Consider the following 23,070-nt stretch of genomic DNA (forward strand, 5'->3'; position numbering starts at 1 on the left):
GGTCGGACTCCAACTTCCCAACAGAACAAAAACAAAAAAGAAGGAAAAATGAACCCCAAAACCCCCCCAAAGGGGTGTTGAAGGACAGTGGTGGCCCCATAAGCCCAGGCCAGAAGGTGCCACCACCGGCAGCGGCTGATCTCCCAGGGACACCGCTAACAAAGCCGCCAGATTCGCTGTCCTCATTCCGCAAAGGGGCAGATGTGCCAAAAATCCCAGGCGAGTATCCAGGCTGCTCCCTGGACATGGAAAAATACCGCGGGGATCTATGTGCAGGGAGCTGCTCTGCAAAGAGGGGCGTCTCTCCCAGGCGCCGGCTTCGCGCTCCGGAGCTGCCGGCATCCCTTGGCAGGGCTGGGCCAGGCCGAAATTTTCCCCTAAAACGCCCCAATTCAGGCTCTGCTCCCGTTTGTTATTCCGGCTTCAGGATCCAACCCCAACACGACGCCTTGGCCACGACATCAGACGAGTCCCCACCGTTGCCACCACCGTTCCTGCAGCTTCGCCGCTCTTCAGCTATTCCACGGATTTCCATCTCCCGATGCCCCCCACTCCAGGCGGATGTGACGGGAAGGGGGGACACCAGCGTGCCAGGAGACGGGCTAAGGAGGTCGTGTCATCCACGAGGACGGCTGGGAGCGCCGGCGGGAGCAGGCGGAGCGCCGGGAAGCGCCAGCTGGGGCAATCAGGGCATGGAGAGCCCTCCTTCCTCCTTTTGCTCTTCCCGATTTAGCTCGGGATCAGGCCAATCGCCCAATTTCTTCCCCAACGCTTCAGCTGAGGGTCACGGTCTCCCTGCCGGCTGGATGCTAGGAAGGAATGAGCCAAATCTGAGGAAAACCTGGATTTGGTAGGCTCTCCTTGAGGACCTGGGCAAAACACCTCAGCCCCATACCCTACTTGCAGGAAAACAACATGCCGGGAACAATTTGTGAGCATTGGTGTGACACAAGGGACACTTTCCAGGGGGAAAACCAAGCCAGAACGGGGAAGAGTATCATTCCATGTGGAAAGGCTCCCAAGGAGGGCGTTTAGGCCTCTTCCCCGAGGCCGATCCGGCTCCAGCGTTTCACCTGGCACGTGGCTCCGTCTCCTCCTGGGGAGGAGGAAGAGGTGCCTTCCTCGCCGGAGAGAGCCCTGGCGGATAAGCCGGGAGCGGGTTATCCACAGCCGCTCGGAGCCCCACGGCAGCGGGATGCGAGGGAGGATCCCACAGCCTCCATCGGGAAGTCCCCCACATCCCCCTGCATCCAACAGGGACCACGGGGGACGTGGGGGCACCCGGCACATCCCTCTCTGCCCGGAAAACCCGTCACTCGCCACCTCCATCGGCGTCTCCCGCCTCCATCCCAGCGCTCCGGCCCTGCGCCGTGCACCTGCCTCCCGCGGAGGCCGGCGGTTTTCCCTGCGGGAGCGGGGTCCGGAGCGGCGGGGAAGGGGGGGCTCCCGGGGGTGGGCTCAGCGGCGCACGTGTTCGCGGGCCGGGGCGGGAGGCGCGTGGATGCGCCGCGTTCCCGTATATATATCCCGGCGTGGCAGCGGCGCCGCGAGAGGCGCCCGTCCGAGGAGCCCCGCGGCCGCCAGCGCACCCTCAGGTAGGCGATCCGCGCGGGATCCGCGCCGGCTCCTCCGGGGACGCTCCCGGCCGCGCCGCCCTCCGCACCGAAGGGTTAAGCCGGAGCTCTTCCCGCGGGAACGGCCGGCTCCGCGCGCCCGGGATGCTGCTGCGGGGCGAGCGGCCGGCGAGAAAGTTTTGCCGGCGCGAGGCGGCTCCGTGGGAAAAGGCTCCTTGGAGCGGGAGCGGCGGGGATGCAACAGGAGCCACCAAGAGCCGCCAACGCCGGAGCCGACGCGCGGCATCCTCCGGGCGGCATCGCCGCTGCTTCCCCCGCTATTCCCGGCAGGAGAGCAGCTGGATAAACGCCGGCTCGCGGCTTTGCCCTCCTGCGAGGCTGAATGGGGGGATTTGGGGGGCTTTGCCTTTTTCTCCTGGGTTGCTGTTGGTTTTTCCCTGTTTTTCCCTAACAAAAGCTTGGCGCTTTGTGCCGCTCTCCCCGCGCCGCTGCCTCCGCTCCCGGCTGCGCCGCGACTTTCCGCGCTCCCGGTCCGCGCTCGGCAGAGCCGGAACAAAAGGGGCTCCGGGAACTTTGCGCCTTGGCCGGGCTCGCGCGGACGATGCTCCCGCAGCCCCCGCTCCGAGAAAGAGCAGCAAGGGCAGGAAAACCGCTCCGCTTCCTCCCGGCGGGAAGAGAGGAGGGTGGGAAGGAGCAGCTGGGAATCAGGGGGTGGCAGGTGGATGTGGGAGAAATTCCCTTCCCGGGGTTTTCCAGCCTTTCCCCAGCCCGAGCCCCCACGTCGGGGGCTGCTCTCTCCGCAGTGGATAATTTGCTCAATTATGGGTAATTACCTGATCGAGGGGAGAGCAACAAAAGGCAGCGCTCGCTCCTTTCCCAAGCGCCGGCAAAGGAGACGGCTCCCTGGCTGGAATAAAATCCCCCCGGCTCACAAAAACCCCGGCATCGAGGTGCTCCTTGCTGCTGCGGGAGCTCCTATTTCCCCCTTTTTCCCCTTTTTTCCCCTGCCTTTTGCCAGAGTCAGACTCACTGCGGGGGTTTTTGTCCGGTGATGGCAACTTTGGGATTTTATCCGGTCGGGAGCGGAGCGTAGAGGTGTTTTAGGCGGTGCCGGAGGGGGACACTGTGGGACCGTGCCGCGCTTTTCCTCTGGAAGCGGCTCCATCCCGGCGCATCCCGGGCTGCCGCGTCCTGCCCGTGGGCCGGGGTCTTGCCGTGGCCGCGGAGTGTGAGGATAAGCTGGGAAAAAAGGAAAGATAAATGAGCCGGGGCGGCCGCGGGGCGAGGATTTCGTTTGCACCCCGATGCCGATGGGTTTTCCCGTCCCCTCTTTCCCAGCCGGACGGAGCCCCCCGGGCACCACATGCACGTTTGGAAATAAAATAAAATAAAATAAAATAAAATAAAATAAAATAAAATAAAATAAAATAAAATAAATGAAAGGACATCTCTGCAGCCACCTGCTTCCCCTCCCACCTGCCCTTGCAGGGTATTAATGTCCCGGGTGCGCGGCTCTGCCGCATCCGCTGGCCTCTGAATTATCCTTGTTCGATCCATATATCCCCCCCGGAATGACGAGCAGGGAACAGGGGAAGCTCCTCCGTTAGCGACCTGCAGGCTGGATTTGTGGGAAGGCTGTTGTTTTTACCCTAATAATAATAATAATATCCTCAATATGAGGGCAGTTCAGCTGCTAACGGAGCACAAAGCCGGTGTGAGGCGCGGGCAGGCGTCACGTCCCTCCTCCATCCATGGGGAGACGGAGAGTTTTCGGAGAGGGAAAAATCGGGGCAAGGATGGAGGGGAGAACTTCACCCCGTCCCGCCGAGCAGGGGCCGTTTTGGGGCAAATGGCAGCATTTTTAGCAGCTCTCCTGCTTCCAAACGGAGCTTTAGCCCTTCCTTTGGCCTCCCGACACGCCTGGCCAGGGCGGCTGAGCCGCTTAACGGCTCGGGATGCTCCGGAGCTGGCGGGGGGGATATTTTTCCCTGTTTCCCGCTGTATCCCCCTGCCCTTGAGCCTTATCGGCAGCGCGCGGGCGGCCCCGCGGGGAATTGCGCGTGCCCGGCCGGCCGGCTCCGATAACGGCTTCCAATTAGCAGGCGCCAAGAGCCGGGGCCGTCACCGCTGCCCGGTGCCACCGGCTGCTCCTCGAGGACGCCGCGAGCTCCAACGCGCTCGGAGGGACGCGGAGCCCGCGGGTGCCCGTGGTGCCGGGGATGCCCCCTTTGGGGCTCCTTTTTGCTGGATTTGCCCCCAGAAGGGGCTTTGGGGACAGCCCCGGGGTGCTGGGGATCCAAGCTCCGCGGCACGGCCCGCCGGGGCCCGCGGTGCCGCCCGGAAATCCCCAGGGATGCTCCCTTCTCCCTGCCCTGCTCTGCAAAGAGGTTGCCAAACCCTGGGGGCTTTTGCCAGCGTCCCCGTGCCGCAGGCAAGGAAATCCCAAATCCCGACGGCGTTCCTCGTGCATCCTCTTTGCTGGTGGCCGGATCCACCCAAGGACCCCAAATCCGGCCTTTCCTGGCTGCAAGGAGCAGGGATGTCGGAGCCACCAGTGCAGAAGAGCTCTGGGATGAGCCCTGAGCCCGCTGGCTTTGCACATGGAGCAAGGAGGAGCAAAGCCGCCCTCGGCACCCCGGAGCCTCCCGCTCCGCTGCCTCCTTCCCTGCAAATCCCGCGGTGCCCGGGATGAGCTCTCCTGCCAAAACCGCCCGGCTCGGATGGGAGGAGGCGCCCCAAAACTCCCACCTTCCCGCTGGCTCGTGGGGAAACGGAGCCGGGAGAGGGGACGGGAGCTGCAGAGCCGGCTCCGGAGCCGCCTTCCCCGCCGAGGCCCTGGATTACAGAAAGGAGAGGCCGATGCGGCGCGGAGGCCGCGTGGGTACAGCAGAGCTCCCCGGATTCTCCTCTCTGCCACATCCTCCTTGGGGGACTGGGAACACCTGGAGATCCATGGCCGAGTCCCTCCCACTGGACAAGGCTGGGGGCGTTTGCTGCCGGCTGCAGGATTCCCTGGATTCCTCATGGAGATGAGCACGGATTGCGGCACCGCTGTTGGGGACCGCCAAGGAGGACACACGCTCCGGCCCAGGATGGGATTCCGCTGCGTGGGACACCAGGGCGAGCCCTCGGCACGGAGCTTCCCGTGGCGCCTGCCAGGGAGGGCACAAAAGACTCGACTGTTTAGGGGCGATCAGTTTTAGGGGAGAAAAGGGAATTCTCATCCCTTCATCCCTTTGCAGAAATTCCAGGAGTTCTTCCCACTTCCCTTAGCAGGGAGCCCCTTCTGCTGGATGCAGCTGCTCCGAGCCAGCTCCGTGTTACTCCAGGGACCCAAGGTGCCACCAAGGGTGGCCTTAACCTTCATGTCGGCGCCCTGCTCTGCTCCTCCACTTCTCCCTGTCCCCTCACACGAGTCTCCTCGCCCACCGCCGTGCCCGGAGGAGCCTCTTCCGCATCCCAGGCGCTCGATCCCTTTTTCCGGCACGCTCCAAGCCAGAGGTTTCAGGGCTGGCAGATGTCTGTGGTGACCCATCCATCATCCCCCGAGGGACCCATGGCGGCAGGGCCGTGGTCCGGGCTGTGTCCCTTGGGATGAAGGGAGAGCTGCTGGCCCGGGGAGCGGTGACGGAGCCAGAATCTCCTCCCGCTTGGAAGGGGGCATTCCCCAAGGCAGGGAAATGGGGATGTGCCATGGGCAGCCTTGCATGGCTTCTCCACTTCTCCACTGCGTTCCCTGCTCTGCCCGCTCCGGGACTGGTGCGGGAAGCAGAGCGAGGGCTTGGGAAAAGCCCTGGAAAACAACCCCAAGGGAAAGGGGGCTTGGACAGGGCACGGCAGCTCCCTGCCTCCGTGCTGGGAAGCAAGGAGATATCTGCTCGCAGGGGCTGTCCTGCGCCTCGGCCAGAGCCGGGCGACCAGGAGCTCCTCGTTATCCTTAATGATGGCCCATGCAGGCGGGAACACCCGGGAGCACCGGGGTTGGGCGATGCCGGGGGATTTTAGCGGATTCCGGCCAGGATTTCGGACATCAGCGCTCCTGGCTTTGCGTCCGGCGGTGCTCGAGCTGCGGCTCCGCCGAGGGGGCTGAGTTTCTGTGCCAAATCTCCAAAAGGAGACGATTCCTGAGCTCAGGAGTGTCAGGATCCAAACCGTCTCCCCAAACCGCGCGGGGGGCAAACGGGCGCAGGGCAAGAAAGCAGGTTCCGAAGAGCTCCGTGCATCGCCGGTAGCTCCGTTGGGACGCGGAACCTCGGGAGCAAACGCGCCGCGGGTGCCGGGAACGCGCTCTCCGGGGAACGCGCTCACCGCGTCCGTGTCCCCGTGCCGCAGGCGCCGCGCTCGCCGCCATGAGGGCCGTGCTCTGGGACCTGCTGCTGCTCTGCCTGCTCGCCCGCGTGCTCGGCGACTGCCGCCGCGACTGCCTCCGCTGCGACCGGCGCGCGCACGGCAGCCAGTGGGACGCCTTCGACGTGCTCGTAAGTCCCCGGAACGCGCCGCTCGCGCCGTCGGAGGCTCCGCGGACCCTTCGGAGCGTCGGGAGGGCACGCGCGGCGCCGCGGGCGCACGGGTGGCAAAGGGGCCCCGGGTGCCCAAAGGCCCTGGCAGCACCAGCTTGATGCTCGGGGCGGGTTTGCAGCCGCGTTATGAAATGTGGTGATTTGGAGGGAGAAAAACAAAAATAAACCCTCCAGGACTGCCGAGGCAGCCTGAACTGCAGTGCAAACGAAGCAGCTCGATGGGAAGGGAGGGATTAGCACTGCAGACCCCCGGGGCATCCCCTCGCCGCCTGCTAACCCGGCCCCTGGATGTGTTTTGGGAAGAACGCCGTGTTGCCAGGTGCCTTCCGGCACCATTCGCGATGCTCCAGGGACAAGGCCGGAGCTGGGAGCTGTTGGGAGCTCTGGACAGGAGCGCGCTGCTTCCCGGGAGCGCGGCAGGGCAGGAGAAACCTCTGGAAAAGCAGCCGGGCTGGGAAAATCTCCCTCCCAGCCGGGACCCTGGGATGGGCTGGGGAGAGCAGGGGGTTAATGCAGCCCTGAGAGGGACCGGGGCGGCTGCACGAGGACGATTGGAGCTGTCGGGAGCAGAGGAACCGGGAGCCTCTATTGGAGGTGGAAGAAGTGGCTGGAACTGGGTACAAACTGCCAGAGCAGCGACCAGCAAGTCCCATGTGGCTGCCCAGACTTGGGCAATGTGGAAGCAGTTTTCCAAGGGCTGCAGAGCCGAGACTTCACGGAGAGGAGCGAGAGACCCCCTGAGCTAACGGGCACGCGTCCCCCACGGGGCTGCTGCTGCCAAGGCAAGAAGGAACCGATGGAGCAAGGAGGAATCACCGACACCCTGGTCCCTGCAGCCGTGGAGCGGGGGGCAAATCCGCGCTGGCACCACAGGTCTCACCCCCTGGCCCAGGGGCTGCTCGGGGTAGCGTTATTCCCTGTTCCTCATGTGTGCTTGGATGCCTGGGCTCAAACAAATCCAGCAGGGAAAACCTGCAGACAAACGGGAGCTGAAGTGCCGTGCGTGAGCAGGAGCCAGCAGTGCCGATCGGGAGCCGTCTACGCGCCGGCGGCAGGAGCGGTGAGACTGTTCCCATGTGAATAAAGGGAATCGCGGGATGCCAAAGACCCCGGGATGTCCACGCTCCTGGTTTACGGTTCGGTCACAGGACCACAGTGCCCACTGATGGCATCTGGCCTAACGCCCAATGCTCTGGTGCATGTTTCAAGTCAGCTGGTGCTGATCAGACGAGCGATCTGCAGTTTGGCAGGGCACGTAACCCCGCGGCAGTGATAAACCGGCTCTGAAGCCCCACCAGGGCCAGGGCCAGCTCCAGTTCAAGCCCCAGAGGAGCTTCCAGGGCAGCAAGGACCAGCGCAAGTTTCCCCTGTCCTCAATACCCGACGCCAGCTCAGGGCACTGTGAGCGGATCGTGCTCCTTCCACGTGTGTCTTGGCTGCGGCAAATGAGGGCTGGATGGGGACACCTGAAGGGCTGCCTGGATCCAGGTGACGCTGAACAGCCTCCAGCTCATGGTGCCACCCAGATCCATCGCACAAAGGGAAGGACACAAACCTCGTCCCCACAGCGTCCCTCCTCACTGGGGCTGCTTTGCTTTCCTCCTGCTCACCCAGCCAGGACGTGTCCTGTTACCTGCAGAGATGCAACGCGGTATCCGAACAGCCTGGCTTCCCTCACGCACCAACATAAGGGATTGCACCTGTCCGAGTGTCTCTCTACTGTTTTCTCCTGATTTTTTTTCCCCTGGGTGTTGGGTTTTGCTGGTACTGTGTAGCTTGGTAGGAAAAACAAACACCCCACAGCGGTCATGGGGTCTGGGGTGTCCAAGGAGGACAGGGTCCCTCAAAAATAAATGTGTAAAGTGCTGGAAGGCACCCACAGGTGCTCAGGGAGGCAGCAAGGATGAAGCCACTCGGTGACCTTTGGAGGATCACGGCAATCAGGGAAGGTTCCTGAGGGTTGGAAGAAGGCAAAAGTCACCTCTGGCTTTCAGAAAGGCAAGAAAGAGGATCCAGTGAACTACAGGCTGTTGGATCTCATGCCTCGATGCCTGGGAAGGTGATGGAGCAAATAATCCTGCAACCATTACCAAGCGCATGAGCAACGGGAAGGCGAGGGACAGCACGGATTTACTATGGGGAATCATGCTTGAGCAACCCGAGTTGCTCACGATGACATGACTGGCTGGGGAGATGAGGGAAGAGCAGTGGATTTTATCTTGACTTAACTGTCACTCCCTGGCAGCTGACACCATCTCCCATTACACGCTCATAGGCAAGATGACAAACGACGAGCCAGGGAAGTGGTGAGTGGGGTGGGTTGGAAACTGAACGGCTCAGAGAGGTGGCATCAGCCACAGGAAGCCCAGCTGGAGGCCAGCACTGGTAGGGGACACTTGGGGTTAATATTGAGGCCAATGCGGTTTGTTTAACCTCAGTGAAGGGACAGAATTTCCCCTCGACAGCCTTGCAGATAATGAGGAGCTAGGACGAGTGGGTGACACAACAGGGGGTTGTGCTGCCCTTCAGAGGGACCTCAACAGGCTGCGGGGATGGGCCGAGAGCAACCTCATGAAGTTCAGTAGAGGGAAGAGCAGTTCTCCTGCACCTAGCGGGGAACAACACCATGTCCCAGGTCAAGCTGGTGACTGACCTGCTGGAAAACAGTTTTGTTGAGAAGAATCTGGGTGGGTAGTCACTGTTGACATCAACGTGACCATGAGCCAGCAAGGTGCCCTTGTGGCCAAGGAGGCCAATGGTCTCCTGCGCTGCATTAGGCCAGGTCGAGGGAGGTGATCCTGCCCCTCTGCTCAGCCTGGTGGAGGCCCCATTTGGAGTGCTGGGTCCAGTCCTGGACTTCCCAAGACAAGACATGGAGCTATCGAAGAGCACGGCGTAGAGCTACTAAGATGCTGAAGGGTTTGGAGCATCTGGACATGGCAGGAAAGGCTGAGGGAGCTGGAGAGCCTGGAGAAGAGTGAGGGGGATCTCCCCAGGGTGACTCAATAGCTGAAGGGAGGGTGCAGAGAGGATGGGGCCAGGCTCTTCCCTGGTGCCCAGCAATAGCACAAGAGGCACCGACGGAAACGCAGGAAGGAAGAACTTCCCTGTGGAAGTGACTGAGCCCTGGAGCAGGTTGCCCAGAGAGGCTGTGGAGTCTCCATCCTTGGAAAGAGTCCAAAGGGCTCTGGAAACCCTCCTGTGCTCTGGGTGTCCCTGCTGGAGCCCTGGGGGTTGGACTAGATGCTCTCCAGAAGGCCCTTCCAGCCCGTTCTGTGCAAGGCAGCCACGTTCCAGCAGGGAGCCTGGAAAAGATTCCAGCGCTCTGGAAACCTTCCTGGCCATGCTGTAGCACCGGGGGTGGCACTAGACGGTCTCCAGAGGTCCCTCCCGGTGTCTGACTGTCCTCTCTCCGTGTCCCCTCGCAGATCTGCGTCCTGGAGTGCGAGGGCCAGGCCGTGCCGCGCGCCACCTGGGAGCTCTGCGCCGCCACCACCGCCGCCGCCGGCCCGCAGCGAGCGGACGAGGACGACGCCGGCGACGCCGCGGCCCGTTCCTCAGAGGCGGAGGGCGGCGGGCCGCGCGGTGCCGGCCCCTGGCCCGCGCTGGCGGCGGCGGCGGCGAGGCGGGCGGCGCAGGTAAGCGCCCTGCTGCGGCAGCGGGCGGCCGAAGACGGCGGCGGCGGCAGCAGCAGCGAGGCGCTGCTGGAGCGGAGCGGCCGACGCGGCGGCGGCGCCGCGGCCAGGCGCCCGGGTGCCGGCGGAATCGAGGCGGCGGGCGGGCGCCAGCGGCCCGGGACGTGCAGAAGCGGTACGGGGGCTTCATCGGGGTGAGGAAGTCGGCGCGCAAGTGGAACAACCAGAAGCGCTTTAGCGAGTTCCTCAAGCAGTACCTGGGCATGTCGCCCCGCTCCAGTGAGTACGACATAGCCGCCGACCTGAACGAGCACAACGAGATCTAGCCGCCCGCGCCGACCCCCCCGCCGACCCCATGGCCCCTTTTAAAAGCGGCCAAAAAAGTCAACCCTTCCTCATCCTCTTCCCTCCTCGCGCGCCAGCACCCAAAATGGCGCCGGGCGCAGAGCCCCAAAATGGCGCCCAGTGCAGCCACCTCCCGCCTCATGAGAGGCAGCGAGCGCCTCTCTGCCCACCTCAGCCCCTGCTCCCCACAGGCCCCAGCGGCTCCCTCAGCCTGCAGCAGTTATTTTTATGGTTTTTATTTCAGTTTTAGCTTTGCGGCCCCCCTCATCTGCTCCCAATGCCCCCAGCTTCTCCCCTGTTTTCCCTCAGCGAGCGCCATTTTGGATGCATGGCGCTGAGGCGGCGGCTCCTTGGGGCAGGCTGGGGAGGGCAGCGCGGTGGGGAAGAAACACATTTCCCAAGGGAAAAAAAAATGCCAAATCTTAAAATTCAAACTGCCTTTTTGAGTGTCGGCTCCCCACAGAGGAGCCGCGGCCCCTCCATTCTGGCAACACAGCCCGTCCTCCCGCACCGCCATGGCTTTGCTCAGCGTCCAAGGACACGTGTTTTTGTGTGTGGCGGCCCTGGGAGCAGCCCCTTTCCAGCAGGCAGAGACCTGGCCAAAGCTCATCACAACAATGGGTGAAAGGATGTTTCAGGGCCCCCTCCATCTCCCTCACAAAAAAAAAGGTGGGGGGGATAAAGAAAAAAAATCAAAATATACCCCTAAAATACCTATAAAGTGAAAGAATTGGGGGAATTAAGGAAAAAAACCCACCTTTTTTCTTTTTTTTTCTTTTTTTTAGTTCTCTAAGAGGCTTTGCCACGACACCCCCCGGCCTCATCCCCACTGCCGGAGCCCCGCGGGGGAGAGAGCAGCTCGCGGGCCGAGCTGCCCCCAGGCCTGCTGCGCTCTCCGCTCAGCTGCTTTTTCCCCCATTTTTTTCTTGTGTTTCTTTTTTTTTTTTCTCCTTTTTTTTTCTTTTTTTTTTTTTTTTTGTAGCGTTCCGGCACCGTGTCCCGGCTCCCGCCGCCAGGCACAGGCAAAATTAGGCCCCGCTCCCGTGTCCGCCTAGCCGGCCTCCACCTCCACCCTGACGGACCCCCCCAAAAGCGCTCCAGACTCGCACGCGTTCGGCAATCACTTTTCTCCCTCCTCCTCCTCCTCTTCCTCCTCTTCCTCCTCCTCGAGAGCTCGGGACCGCGGCCGCCGCCACCGCTTAAACCAACACGCGAAGAAGGGCGGCCTCCGGAGCCCGAATTATCCCCCCGCTCCCAGGGGGCAGTGGACTGCGGGCAGGGATATTGTTGGGGTGGGAAAGAAAAAAAAAGTTAAAAAAGGTAAAATAAAAACAAATCTGGCAGGATTTTTGCCAAATTTTAGTCTGGAAACACCCCGGTCTAGACCCGGGATGGGCTGGGAGGGGGGAACCGCATGGAAAATGATGCACTTGGGCTTTTCCAGCACCGTGGTACCTCGTGTGGCCGCTGTGATTTTTGAAAAGCCTTTGGGTGTTCGATGTCCCCAAGCCGCTCCTGAGCCCGGCCCTCGGCTTCCTCCCCAGTGCGGGAGGGCCCCGGCGCCCCACCATGCCACCCATCCATTAAACGCCGCTCCAAGAAAGCACCTGGCACCATTTTCCTTTATCATCTATTTTAAATCTTGATTTATATTTGAGGGCGCTTTTCCTTGCGGTCTCCCGAGGACTCCGGGGTTGACTTCTTTGCTCAGCAATACGGCCGTGTCTGTGTGTCCCTTGTACCTCTTCCCCCGCCCCATGGCATGTCTCGTGTCCCAGCTGCTGTCCCACCACGACGGGGGCGGAAAAGGGGGTTATTTGGGGATGGGCCATTCCCAGGCTGACGACCGGGGCGCTTTCCTGCTGCCTATCCCGCCGCCGAAAGCATGACCGGGCAAGCGCCTCGCCGGGGTCTCCCCCGCAGCACTGCCCCTAACTGTTTGTAAAAAACAAAAAACACGGCAAAAAAAAAAAATCTCAAAAGAACCTGTTCTTTTTAATTGTTTCATACAAAGATTTCTCCATTAAACTTGTACATAGCAAAAAAAATCAATAAATTAGTTTACTATTTCTACTATATCATTGCGACTGGCAACCAATCACTTGGGTCAACACTGGCAGCGCAGGGCCCTGCTGGCCCCGCTCCCCTCGCAGCTCCCAAAACTTGGAGTTTTCCTAAAAGTTACATGAGTCACTGTGAGATGGGTTAAAAAACACAGGATTTAAGGGGGGAAGGGAGGTATTTTGAGTATCAAAGCTTGAAGGGGAGAGGGGGGATGCCCCAAGTATCCAAGAGCCACCCGATATGGAGAGCGTGGGAGATGCCAGGTTTGAAATGTGGGTTGGCTCCAGCGGAGCAATCCCGTCTCTATTAAGGAAGGGCAAAACCAAGAAGGAAGCAGCCTGGATAGATGGGCAGTATCACCTGCCAGCTATTGCGATAAATTGGGATGTTGCAAATGTTGGGATGTCCAGGAGGGGAGAGGATTTCTGCTCCCGTCACGCGTCGCACCCAAACTCCTTTGTGTAAAGCAGCAGGGCCTTCGCGTCCGGGAAAGTGCCAGGATCCCGGCTTGTCCCAACTTGTCACACACGATATCACTTGATAATTAACTTTGCCCCCTTGGAGCCTTCTGCATCTCTCTGCATCCCGCTTTTTCCCATCTCCCGCAGAGCCCCAAGCCAGAGCACGGCTCGCACAGCCAGAGAAAAGAGAGGTGGCGGTGAGGGCAAATCCCATGGATTTGGGGGCCGATCCCGTGGATTCGGGGTGCCGAGCGGCATCTCCAGCGAGAGCCAGGGCACTATTTTTTAGTGTTGCCATGGAAACGGCGCCGAGCTGCGGGCGGCCGCCTCGGGAGCCGGGGCCGCGCGGCAGCCGGACGCCGCTCCCGGCCCTTTGCCGTTATCCCTTCGGAACCGCCTTTCTCCTCCCACCGCCCTTCCCTGCAAACAGAAACTGGAGGGAATCTGGATTTTTCTCGGAGAAAGGCAACCAAAACCTAACTAAAAGGAAGGAGCGCCGCCACCCGCCGCGGCGAAGCCGGCGCGCCGTTCCCAACGCCGGGCCGACACTGCTATCTAGTGGTGCAAAGTCCCGGCCGGAGCTCCGGGAACGCCGGGAACCCCATCCCGGACATGGCGGCGGGCAGGAGGCAAAAGCCAAAGCAGAGACGATGAGCGACCAGCCAACATTTTTTTTTATTATTTCTTATAAAATATATTTCATATTGCTGCTGTAAAAATTACATTTCACTTTTTAAAATTTTTACAAAAAAAATCCTTTTTTTTTTTTTTTTTACAATAAAAATAATACTTGGAAGACAGCTGAGAAAAGCTCCAACAAGACAAGAGAGTCACTGATACAGCAGTCCCTGCCTGGCCAGGTGGCCACAAATACCCTCCCCGTGGCCACGGCTCCACCGAGGACCACGCTGCGCTCTCCATCGACCCAACTTTGGGCTGAAAAACCTGGTTTTCCTTAGGGTCCAACTGTGGGACATCACAGTATCCAGCCTTCCATTAGTGCCCAAGAGAGCTTCCTATATACATACATACATATATATACGTGCCGGGCCAGGGGAGAGCGATCCCAGCCGGATTCGGCAGCCAGGGTGACCCGCCACCGGCCCAAAGAGCTCGGAAAGGTTTTAAAGACTCGCGTGCCAGGAGAGAAAGTCAAATATTTGGGAATCTGGTTGGAAGCAAGTTGAAAAATATTAATAAAAATAAGGGAGGGGGTGAAGGAAGCCAAATGCCACCAAACCGGATAGACGCTGTAGAAGTCTGCTGTTGTTTCTGCAAAAATAGGATTTTTTTCCCCTAAATGTAAAAAATAAAGATACCTTCGAGCCATACAAAACACCCTGCACCTGTTTCTCTGTAAAAAAATGCAAACGTCACAAAAAAAGCAGGAGAGCCGCGAGCGTCGGGGCGGCTTCGTCCAGCCAAGTCCGCACGGCAAAAAGCCGGTGGATAGGGAAGCCGTAGGGATGTCCTGCCCGCTCGCCCAGCCGGTCACAAAACGACCCGATACAAAATATTCCCTGGGGAGAAACCCCTCGGCTGTGGGGGGATGAGGCACTACAAGGGAATGCGGGACCGGCTTCCCGGGATGCGCCATCGCAGCCGGAGCTCAGGCTGAACCGGCCTTGGCCCTTATTCCCAAGTTATTTACATTTTCCTATTTCTCCCCCCTCTCTTTTTTGTTTGTTTGTTTTTTAATCGTGTTTAACATAAAGCAGAACCTTCTGATCTTCTGTTGGTGAAAAAAAAGGATTTTTGCAGGAGACGGAAGGGCTTGGGGTGCTGGTGCCCGATTGTCCAACGCGACACCCTGTTTTTGGAGGGATAAATCCCTTCCGGAGACTCCCCAGATTGTCATCAAGAGGCAACTGGGACTCCATAGGGCTTATTTTAAGTTTCCTGAGCTCTCACCCTCGGGAGCTGCAGGATCGAAGCAAGGAGGAGGGGAGCAGTATCGGGAAGGGATGCAGCCTGCCGCCTCGGAGCCGGCTTCGTCCTCCTTTGGGGCAAAAACGGCACAGAAAGGGCAAAGCAAAAGCCTCGAGTCTGTCCCCTGTCTCTGCAAGTTGGGGGGAGCAAAGGCACAAAGTCTGTGGATAGTCCAGATTTGATTTTTCCCTTTTTCTCCCCCACTTCCCTGCTCCGTGCACAGCTCCAAGCTTTGATTCGGAGGAGTATTTGGGAACTGAGAACAGAGAGAGGCACCGAGCAGAACTTTCCTGAACACCTTAATCTCCAACCCACGGGAATTTGGGGGTTTACACCCGTTTTTTTGAATGATGCAATCACTGACCACCACCCAAAACGCAAGTAGCAGGTAAAAGCAGCTCAGAACAAGGGAATTTCATCTTTCAGCAGCCTAATTTTTAACTCTTTCCTACCGGGCTCCCTGGCGTGCTGCTCCCAGGGCTAAAACCCTCCTTTTGGCCACGTTTTGGGCCAGCTGCTCGGCCAGGGACAGGGCTTTTTTTCCTCTCTCCTTACTTTCCAGAGGCCAAATGTGCATCTGTCAGTTTAATGCGGAAGAAAGATCAGGTTTGGAAACAATATACTGTTCATATGTACAAAATTACAAACAAAAAGATAGTCAGCAAGCACCTGCAATACATATATATATATATATATAAACCCGCTTTGCCTGCCCACACACCCCCTTTAGTGACAGGACTCTTGTTGACCCAGGAGAATTTTAAAAATAGTAATAATACTCTAATATTTGAGGGATTTTTTACTATTTTAGACTAATTGTACGGTCCACCACAGCACCGAGGCCCCAGCCTGCTGCAGGCACCCGCTCTCGGTTGCATTTTATGGCCATTGAGAAACACGGTGGGAAATCCAATCCTCCACCGACACAGGGGGAAAAAAGTGGGGGAAAAAAGGCAAACAGGGTGTTTTCCACCCAATCGGAGGCCGATTCACGGGGTAAAACCTGTGCAATATTCAGGAAGACGCCACAGAGATGAGACATGAGCAAACACCTGCACGGAGACGACCGCTTCGGTGCCCGACGGCTAGGAGCAGTCTGAAGAGCGCAAATACAAATATTAAAAATAATTTTTAAAAAGTTGGAAAAACGAGGCATCTCCCAAGCCTGCTTTTGCACTCTGGGGTTTTCTGACGTGTCTCTGCTGCAGCATAAGCAGGTCCTTTTAGCAGACCAGGGCTCCAGAGGCTCTAAAAGCAAATATTTACGTGTTGCTGAATTGGGGCCGTTCTGACCCGCTTAGGGCAAAAAAAATCTCCCCCAGTCCTGCCGGGTTGCCAGCTGCCTCTGCTAGAGGAACCTCTATGTTTTTTAGAAGTTATTTTGGTTCAGTCTAGCTTCAAAAGGCGCCATGAGGACCACGGGACACGAGCCAAGAGCTCCGATTCCTGCCGCTGGGATAATTCGTGCACCGCGAGGGCCCAATGGTTTTTGTTTTAAAGCTCTGAACGTTACCAAAACGCTGTCCCTTAAGGGGTTTGCACTTTCTAGGTAGTCAAATGCCAGGGGAAGCTGCCTCGGCACCTTATCCCAGTCCTGATGTGGAAATCCAGGCGAGTTTTAGCAGTGATCTGGGAAAAATCAGGAAGCGCTTTGGTCCCTAGATCGCCCCTAAGCTCTCCTGAGCACCAAGTAACCAGCTTCTTTCCTCACATCGCCCCCCTGTTTTTGTGGTAAAAAGGGAGATTTTCATCATTTCTTTTTAAAAAAATCCTGGAAAAAAAGGTAAAAAGGAAAAGAACCAACCCAGCAGATGTACAATATACAGAAGGGGGAATTTACAGGCAGCTCTCGAGGTCTCTTGTGGGGTGGCAGGAGACCCCGCCGGGGTCCCGGCTGCGGCTCCGTGGGCGCAGGGAGCGGGAGCAGCGCCGCGCGGCGCCCGTGGGCTCAGTCCAGGAATCGCTGGCAGGCCTTTTTCCACCGGCACGCCGTGCACCACTGGTCCCGGTGCTCGATGCCGTAAACCTTCCGGCACTTTTTGGCTTCTCCGCGGACTTTCCTGCAAAGGAAGCGGGACGGCTCCGTTCAGGGAAGTTGCAGGTGTGGCGGGGGCTACGACACGTAACCCAAACCAAGCGGCGTTGCAGGAAGCCCCCAGCTGAGATACGGGGATTAACCCACCTTTTAACACCGGAGCAATAAACAGGGGGGGATTAGAACTGCTCTGGTTTCTCAGGGGGGACACGGGGCTTCTGGAAGGGCCTCCGGAGCTCCCCGGCTTGGCCCGTGCTCAAGCTCCCTGTTTGGGACGGGCTGGATGTGCCCCGTGCCCGTGGCTGCCTGGTTGTGCCCGCGAACGGGGCGCGCGGCCTCTCACCTGGAGCCGAGGGACACCCGGGGAGGGGACGCGACGATCAGGTGGGACTTGAGCAGCGGGGTCCCTGGCTGGGGCTCGCTGAAGCTCAGCGAGCGGCTCCGAACCTGCGGGAGAAGGGAAAACCATCAACATCCAGGCAGGGCCAGGGGCACGGAGCCGCCGGGCACTGCAGGGAAGCGGCACGGAGCCGCGGGTGACGCCAAGGACAAAGGGGACTCACCGGCGACAGGGACGGGAGCGTCGAGGTGGCCGTGGCCCAGCTGATGCTGGTGAAGATGTGCGGGGACACCGGGATCTGAATCGAGGGCAAGGCCTGCGGGACGAGAGGATGCGGCTCCTGTCAGGCTCCCAAAACCCCAGCTCCTAAGCGTTTGGGAACGCACGGGATGCCGGAGAGCCGCGGCGGGCGCTCCGCGTCTCCGGGTTTTCCGTGCCTCAGAAGCCCGCGAGCTGCTGACTCGGCAGCTCGGGACGTGCCGGGATGCAGCGGGGCCGCATTCCAGGCGCGCGTTATCGCGCCCGCCCGCCGGGGCGGGCCGCATTCCGCCGGCACCGGAATCGCCGGCGCCGGGAGCGCCCGCCCCGCCGAGCGCCACCGGCTCCTCCGCGGCGGCCCCGCTCACCTGGTACGCGTGATCCGCCTGGATGTGCCAGAAGGAGCTGGGCGCCGACTGGCTGAGCGCGCTGCCCGGCGGCTCCGGCGCCGGCGCCTCCAGCAGCAGCGCCTCCGCCTTGCCCTGGAACACCACGGGGGCCGACGGCGACGTGGGGCTGGCGGCCGGCTCCGCCGCGGGCTCCTCTTTCACCTGCATTTCCGTGTAGTAGAAGTCCTCCTCCCTCCTGCGCTGCTCCGAGTCCGCGCCGTCGCTGCGGCGGCGAAAAAGGGGGAAAAAATAACAAGGATTGAGCGGCTGCAGCCCGTCCCGCCTTCCCCAGCACCGTTCCCGCCTCGGGAGGGTGCTCCCTGTTCCCGGGGGATCAGCACGTCTGGAGATGCTGCTGCATCCAACGCTGCTGCCAACCTCCCTGCTTTCTCACTTGGTTTATTTCACGGAGGGAAAATAATAAAAAAAAATCCCCAAAGTTCATCCACAGGGTCAGGAGCCTCCCCCAGCTCTTTCCTAGGATACTTCTTTTGCTCCGGACCCGTGTGCTGCCCACTCTGTCCCCTCCCGGTAGCACATTCGCTGCTGAATATTTCTGTATTTTAGGGCCCCGCGCGCAGCAGCCTCGGAGCCACTAGAGGGGGCGGCCGCCGCAGGAACGGCGCAGGGAAAAGCCCATGGAAAACCCGCAAGAGCCTTTATCCCAAGGAGGAGGGCACGGCGGAGCGCGACCAACCTCCCCCTCCTCTTCCCACCCGCATTCCCGGGAAGGGGACGCCGAAGGAGACGCCACCTCCGCCCTACCCGAGGTGCTGGGTCCTCACGTGCCGCTTGATGCCGACGCTGGAGCGCAGCACCTTGCCGCAGCCGGGCCACAGGCACTTGTACACCACCTTCCCCGAGTTCTGCGCGGAGAGACGGGCGCCCGTGAGCGGCGCGCGGCGCCGGGGCCCGCGCGCGCCCCGGCCCGCCCCGCGCGGCGCCGCTACCTTCCTCTTGCGCGGCGCCGGCTCGGCCAGCAGCACCGGGTCGCCGTCGGTGTCGAAGCCGTCGTCGCGCGGCGGCGAGCCCGGCGCCTCGCTCGCCGGCTTGGGGCTGCCGCCGCGGTGCGGGGGCGACGGCGCCGCCGACACGTCGCTGCCGCCGCTCCAGTGGCCGCTCGTGGTGCTGCTGCCGCTGTCCGACACGTCGCCGCTCTCCTTCCAGGGGTCGCAGGGCGCCCGCGGCGCTGCGGGGAACAGGGCGGACGCCGAGCGGTTAAGAACCGTAACAAATTAGATATAAAACACAAATAAAATGCTTTTTCTTCCACACCGGCAAGGGCCCGGGATTCCCCTCCTCCCTTCTCTTCTCCGGCCGAGCGCGACCGTCGTGCTCTAATCCGGCTTCCCGGTGTTTCCCGGCGCGGGGGCAGCCGGCCGGAGCCGGCATTTCCCACGGCTGCCGGCTGCTATTTTTATCCCTTGACTCCCGGGGAATGAAACCTCCTCTATAAAAAGGAGCGGCCGCCCCGCGGGGGACTCCGAAGCCGCTCGGGAATATGTCCGGTGGATTATCCGTCCGGGAAACCACCACGCGGCGTTGGGAAAGGGGAAACTGAGGCAGGGAGCGGCACTGGGAGCCGTCCCCTGCCTGCGCTTCCCAGTGAGGAATTTCTCTGTGTGGATCCACGCGCGGGAAGCCGGGGGGACTCACGGGGGCCGCCGCTCTCGCCGGCCGGGGGGCTCTGCAGCACGGGGCTGCAGGACAAGCTCGTCAGCACCATGGCGGCCACCATCTCGTCCATGTCCACGGCGGCGGCGGCCTTCCTGCGGCGGGAGCAGAGCCGTGAGAAGGGCAGGGAAAGGGCGGGATGCGGCGGCACCGGGTATTGGCACCCGGCGCTCGCCCCCGCGGATACGGGGAGGAGCAGGCAGCGAGGGCCAGGAGGGGCTTTTAAATCCCCATAAGCCGAAATTCCACCGCCCCCCGGATAATCCATAGAGGCTGCTGCGGAGCACCCACCTCCCGGGCACGTCGATGCTGCTGGACACGGCCCTGCGGAGCGGCCCGGCGGCGCCGGCCTCGGCCCTCGCGTCCTCGCTCCGCTCCGCCAGCACCACCGGCGCCCGGTCCCTCGGCGGCCGCTCCGGCCCGGCGCCCTCCTGGCCGCTGCAGCTGGGAACACCCTGGAAAACACGACGAGACGCGGCCGTTTGAGTGCCCCGAACGGTGTTTCCGTGCCGCTCCTCATCCCCACCTTCGGCCTCGCTCCCGGGCCCCCTCCTCCTCCTCTGCATCCCGGTGCCGCGACGGGACGTCGTGCCGGATGCCCGAGGAAGCGATGTTGGGACTCCCCAGGACAGAACCGGGGACAACTCTTGCCGCTGGGGAGGACAAGGATCATCCAAGGAGTCGGCTGCTCTTCCGACGCCGCTTTTCCAACAGCAGCCTCAGGGCAGAGGAGCCCCGTGCACTGTCCTTGCTCCATCGTGCCCTGTCCTTGCTCCATCCATGCCCTGTCCTTGCTCCATCCGACACGGCCAAGGCAGCGCCGGAGCCTGCGGTGCCAAGAGCTCATTCCACGCGGAGCAGCTGCCACCCGAATCCTGTCACTGTCCTTCCGCAAGTCACGTTCCCGATGGGAGCAACCTGCAGCTTCAGGATGTCCTCAACGGGAATGTTGGCCACGTCTCCGGGCAGCACGGCTTTGGAGAGGCTTTTTCCCTGGATGGATTTTGTTTGGAAACCCAGCTTTGCTTTGCCTTGGTGGCATCGTGTGCCAAGGGCTTAAAGGAAACCCAAAGGGGAGACGGGAACGGAGGTTTCCTGGACAATCTGATCCCAAGGTTGCCCCTCATCTTCTCCTTCAGTGTGAAGGAGACATTCCCGCCTCACCTTTCCCATGGATTGTCTCATTTCTCTCACTATTTTCCACCACCAGCATCCACAAGCCTATTCCCGTTGACAGAAATGGATCCGTGCCCCAACACCCCGCACGTGTCTCCAGCCATTTCCAGGAGCCCGGCACCTCCTTACGGGAATGCCGCGAAGAAGCCAACGGAGCACGGCCGTGGCCATGGCGAGCTCCCGTGTTCCGGGAGCACCTCGGCTGGGAGAAGCCTTCCCTGGGCTAACGGGAGCAGGGCCGGGATCGGCGGGGAGCAGGAGACGCCCTCGAGGCCGGAGCACGGAGCAGGAAACAGCTCCCCGTCCTCTGCTCCAGACCCGGGGCAGGATGTGCCCTCGCCACGGGTGGCGGTGCCGGCTCCCTTGGGCCCGTTCCCGAGGAGCCATCCCAGCACGTGGGGCAGCGGCCACAGCCCGGCTCCGTGCCCGGAGCAGCCAGCGCTTCCCTCGAGCCTGCCCCAAGGAGCTGCTCCGTGCCGGGCTCCGCAGCACGGCGCTCCCGGCCTCTGGAATCCAGCAGGGGTTCAGGTGGAGAGGGGACTGGAACAGGCTGTGGAGGCTCCTTCTCAACCCGCCTGGATGCCCCCTGTGCCCCGTGTTCCGGGTGTCCCTGCTGGAGCAGGGGGTTGCACTGGGTGATCCCCAGAGGTCCCTTCCAATCTCAGCCATCCTGGGATTCTGGGAGACACGTTCCCAAAAGAGAAACCCACGGGGAGTTATGATGCGCACGGGAATCACCTCCCGTCGGCACGAGGACGCCGGAGGTGCCGCGCGCTCCCGATGGAGGAAGCAGCACGGCCTCTCCCGACACAACCCCACGCCTGGGATCAGGATCCCGCGGGACGCGGCTCCCCGGAGCCGGCACGGCTCCGATCCCTCGCGCGTCCTGCGCGGGGCGGCCGGCCCGGCTACGTACGTGCTGTCCCGCGCGGAGCGGCGGCGGCCGCCGGGCGCTCTCCTCCGCGGCCGCTCCGGGCGCCGCCACGCGCGCGCCGAGCAGGGAGCGCTTCCCCAGGCGCCGCGGCGGCGCGCCGGCCATCTGGGACACGCTGCGGGCGAGACACACACGGGGCCGTTAGCGCCGCCGCCGCCGCCTGCTCCGGCCTCTCCCGGCTCCCTTCCCAGGGGACACCCCCGGCTCCGCTGTTCGGGATGCTCGGGAGAAGCGAGCGCTGCCCCAACACAAGTCCCACTGCAGGGATTGATCCTCACGGATGTTCCCTGCTCCTGCCACCACCCTCCGGTGGCCTCCAGCTCCAGAGGGAACCCTATGGCAATTCCACAGCGCACGGGACCCGCTCCCGGCCCCGCAGCTGCATCCGGAATGGGCGAAGCCCACGGAGATGCTCCATGGAACTGCCAGCAAACCGGGACGTGGCCGGGATCCCCTTCCGCAGGGATCCCAGGGGCGCTTCCCGGCGGAGCGGGAGCCTGGCTTTGCCACCCGCCGCACACATCCCGCCGGAGGAGGATCCCAGCGCGCGACGGAGCCTCTCGGAGCCCGACCTCTGCGCCTGGCTCCGGCCCAGCCGCCTCCCGGGATTTCCCAACGGGAGGAAAGTTCTCCGGCAGGGAAACCACGGCCCCTTTCATCCACTCCCCGCCGGGGCCGGGCTGCCCTCGCCGGCACCTCCTGCCGTTGCTTTTTTGGGAGCAATCCAGATCCCAGCTCCTATTTCCCGACCTGCTATTCACCCCAGCCCAGCTCCGAGCAGCTCTGCCGATCCCGGCGCCCGCAACACGTCCCAACCTCAGCTGCTTTTCCCGAAATGCCCCCCGATGCCGGCGTTCCACCCCAAAACCATTTCTCCGCAACGTTCGCAGCCGCGCGCTCGCCCCGATGCCGCGCGCCGGCGGCTTCCCGCGCTTTCACATTCCCGGCGCTATTCCCGGGCTCGGCCCGGGGCGTTTGCCAGCGCCGGGATTAGCAGCGCGAGCCCCAGCGCCCGGGACGAGGAGCGGCGCCTTGTGCAAGAGGAGGCGGCGACCGCGGGACGTGCCCGGAGCCGCCCGCTAAAAATACTCCCTGCAAACGCCAAGGGGGGGTTTTCCCCCCTTTTTTTTCGCCGTCAGCAGCATTTTCCACGCGTTGCAATTCCGGTGTCCCAGCAGCCTCTCCCTGCCAGGTGCTGCCGGGTTTTAAGGGCTGCTTAAGAGCTAAACCGGCCGTGTTTTGCGATGCTCCGACAGCTTCGCTGCTGCGTTTGGGGTTTTTTCCCCCCAAAAAAGGCTCCGATGGGCACGGGGAAATAGCAGCTCTGAATTTAGCCCGCTCCCGCGTGAGAAACATCCATAAATCCATTAATTTAAAATAGATGCATGCAACGGGCAGGAGTGCTTTTGCACTGCAAATTCGGACCGAGGTTATTTCGAAGGGACAAACCCGGCGCTGCAGTCGCTTCACTCCAGCCCCGCTCGGACACAGCAGCAATGTCCGGCTTTTCCAAGAGGGATTCCGGCTCCCGGAGAGGTCTGGAGCACTGCCGACCTCCCTGGAAAGGCAGGCTGCCGAATCCATGCAAAGGAGCCCGGTCGCTTCCAGGGAAAAGGGGAAAAGCTCTTGGGAGAACTCGCTGCAAAATGCAGCTTAATGAGTGTTTTAGGCCGCTTCTCTGGGAAAAGCGGCAGCGGGAAAGCCGGGCGCGGAGGGGTTAAGCGGCAGAGGTCAGG

General features: G+C 61.4%; 2 protein-coding genes across 2 annotated transcripts; one reads left to right on the plus strand and one right to left on the minus strand.

The window, feature by feature from the left end:
- Nucleotides 1-1,520: 1,520 nt before the first annotated feature.
- On the plus strand, nt 1,521-10,055 carry PNOC (prepronociceptin). Its single transcript, XM_088534369.1, has 4 exons — nt 1,521-1,595; nt 5,907-6,052; nt 9,523-9,847; nt 9,883-10,055. Exons 2-4 carry the CDS (start codon nt 5,924-5,926, stop codon nt 10,053-10,055), a joined length of 627 nt encoding a protein of 208 aa, XP_088390495.1. The 5' UTR covers nt 1,521-1,595; nt 5,907-5,923.
- A 6,421-nt stretch (nt 10,056-16,476) lies between these two features.
- On the minus strand, nt 16,477-21,439 carry ZNF395 (zinc finger protein 395). Its single transcript, XM_088534370.1, has 9 exons — nt 21,317-21,439; nt 19,516-19,679; nt 19,207-19,319; nt 18,501-18,739; nt 18,316-18,416; nt 17,530-17,773; nt 17,127-17,219; nt 16,907-17,010; nt 16,477-16,588 (listed from the first exon to the last, which is right to left on the minus strand). The coding sequence occupies exons 1-9, from the start codon at nt 21,437-21,439 to the stop codon at nt 16,477-16,479; spliced, it is 1,293 nt and encodes a 430-aa protein (XP_088390496.1).
- Nucleotides 21,440-23,070: the final 1,631 nt, after the last annotated feature.

The sequence above is a fragment of the Tinamus guttatus genome, unplaced genomic scaffold (assembly GCF_059628265.1).
Source record: "Tinamus guttatus ecotype Peru unplaced genomic scaffold, ASM5962826v1 Tinamus_guttatus_pri_ptg000548l, whole genome shotgun sequence".
Taxonomy (NCBI): Eukaryota; Metazoa; Chordata; class Aves; order Tinamiformes; family Tinamidae; genus Tinamus; species Tinamus guttatus.

Excerpts from the sequence above, each read along its gene's own strand:
- ZNF395 (XM_088534370.1), bottom strand. The coding sequence starts at position 21,439 with ATGGCCGGCGCGCCGCCGCGGCGCCTGGGGAAGCGCTCCCTGCTCGGC. Across the intron at positions 19,320-19,515 it reads AGCATCGACGTGCCCGGGAG|GAAGGCCGCCGCCGCCGTGG; the intron begins GTGGGTGCTCCG and ends CTCCCGCCGCAG. Across the intron at positions 17,220-17,529 it reads AGGCGGATCACGCGTACCAG|GCCTTGCCCTCGATTCAGAT; the intron begins GTGAGCGGGGCC and ends CTCGTCCCGCAG.
- PNOC (XM_088534369.1), top strand. The coding sequence starts at position 5,924 with ATGAGGGCCGTGCTCTGGGACCTGCTGCTGCTCTGCCTGCTCGCCCGC. Across the intron at positions 6,053-9,522 it reads GGGACGCCTTCGACGTGCTC|ATCTGCGTCCTGGAGTGCGA; the intron begins GTAAGTCCCCGG and ends GTCCCCTCGCAG. Across the intron at positions 9,848-9,882 it reads CGCCGCGGCCAGGCGCCCGG|CGGCCCGGGACGTGCAGAAG; the intron begins GTGCCGGCGGAA and ends GGCGGGCGCCAG.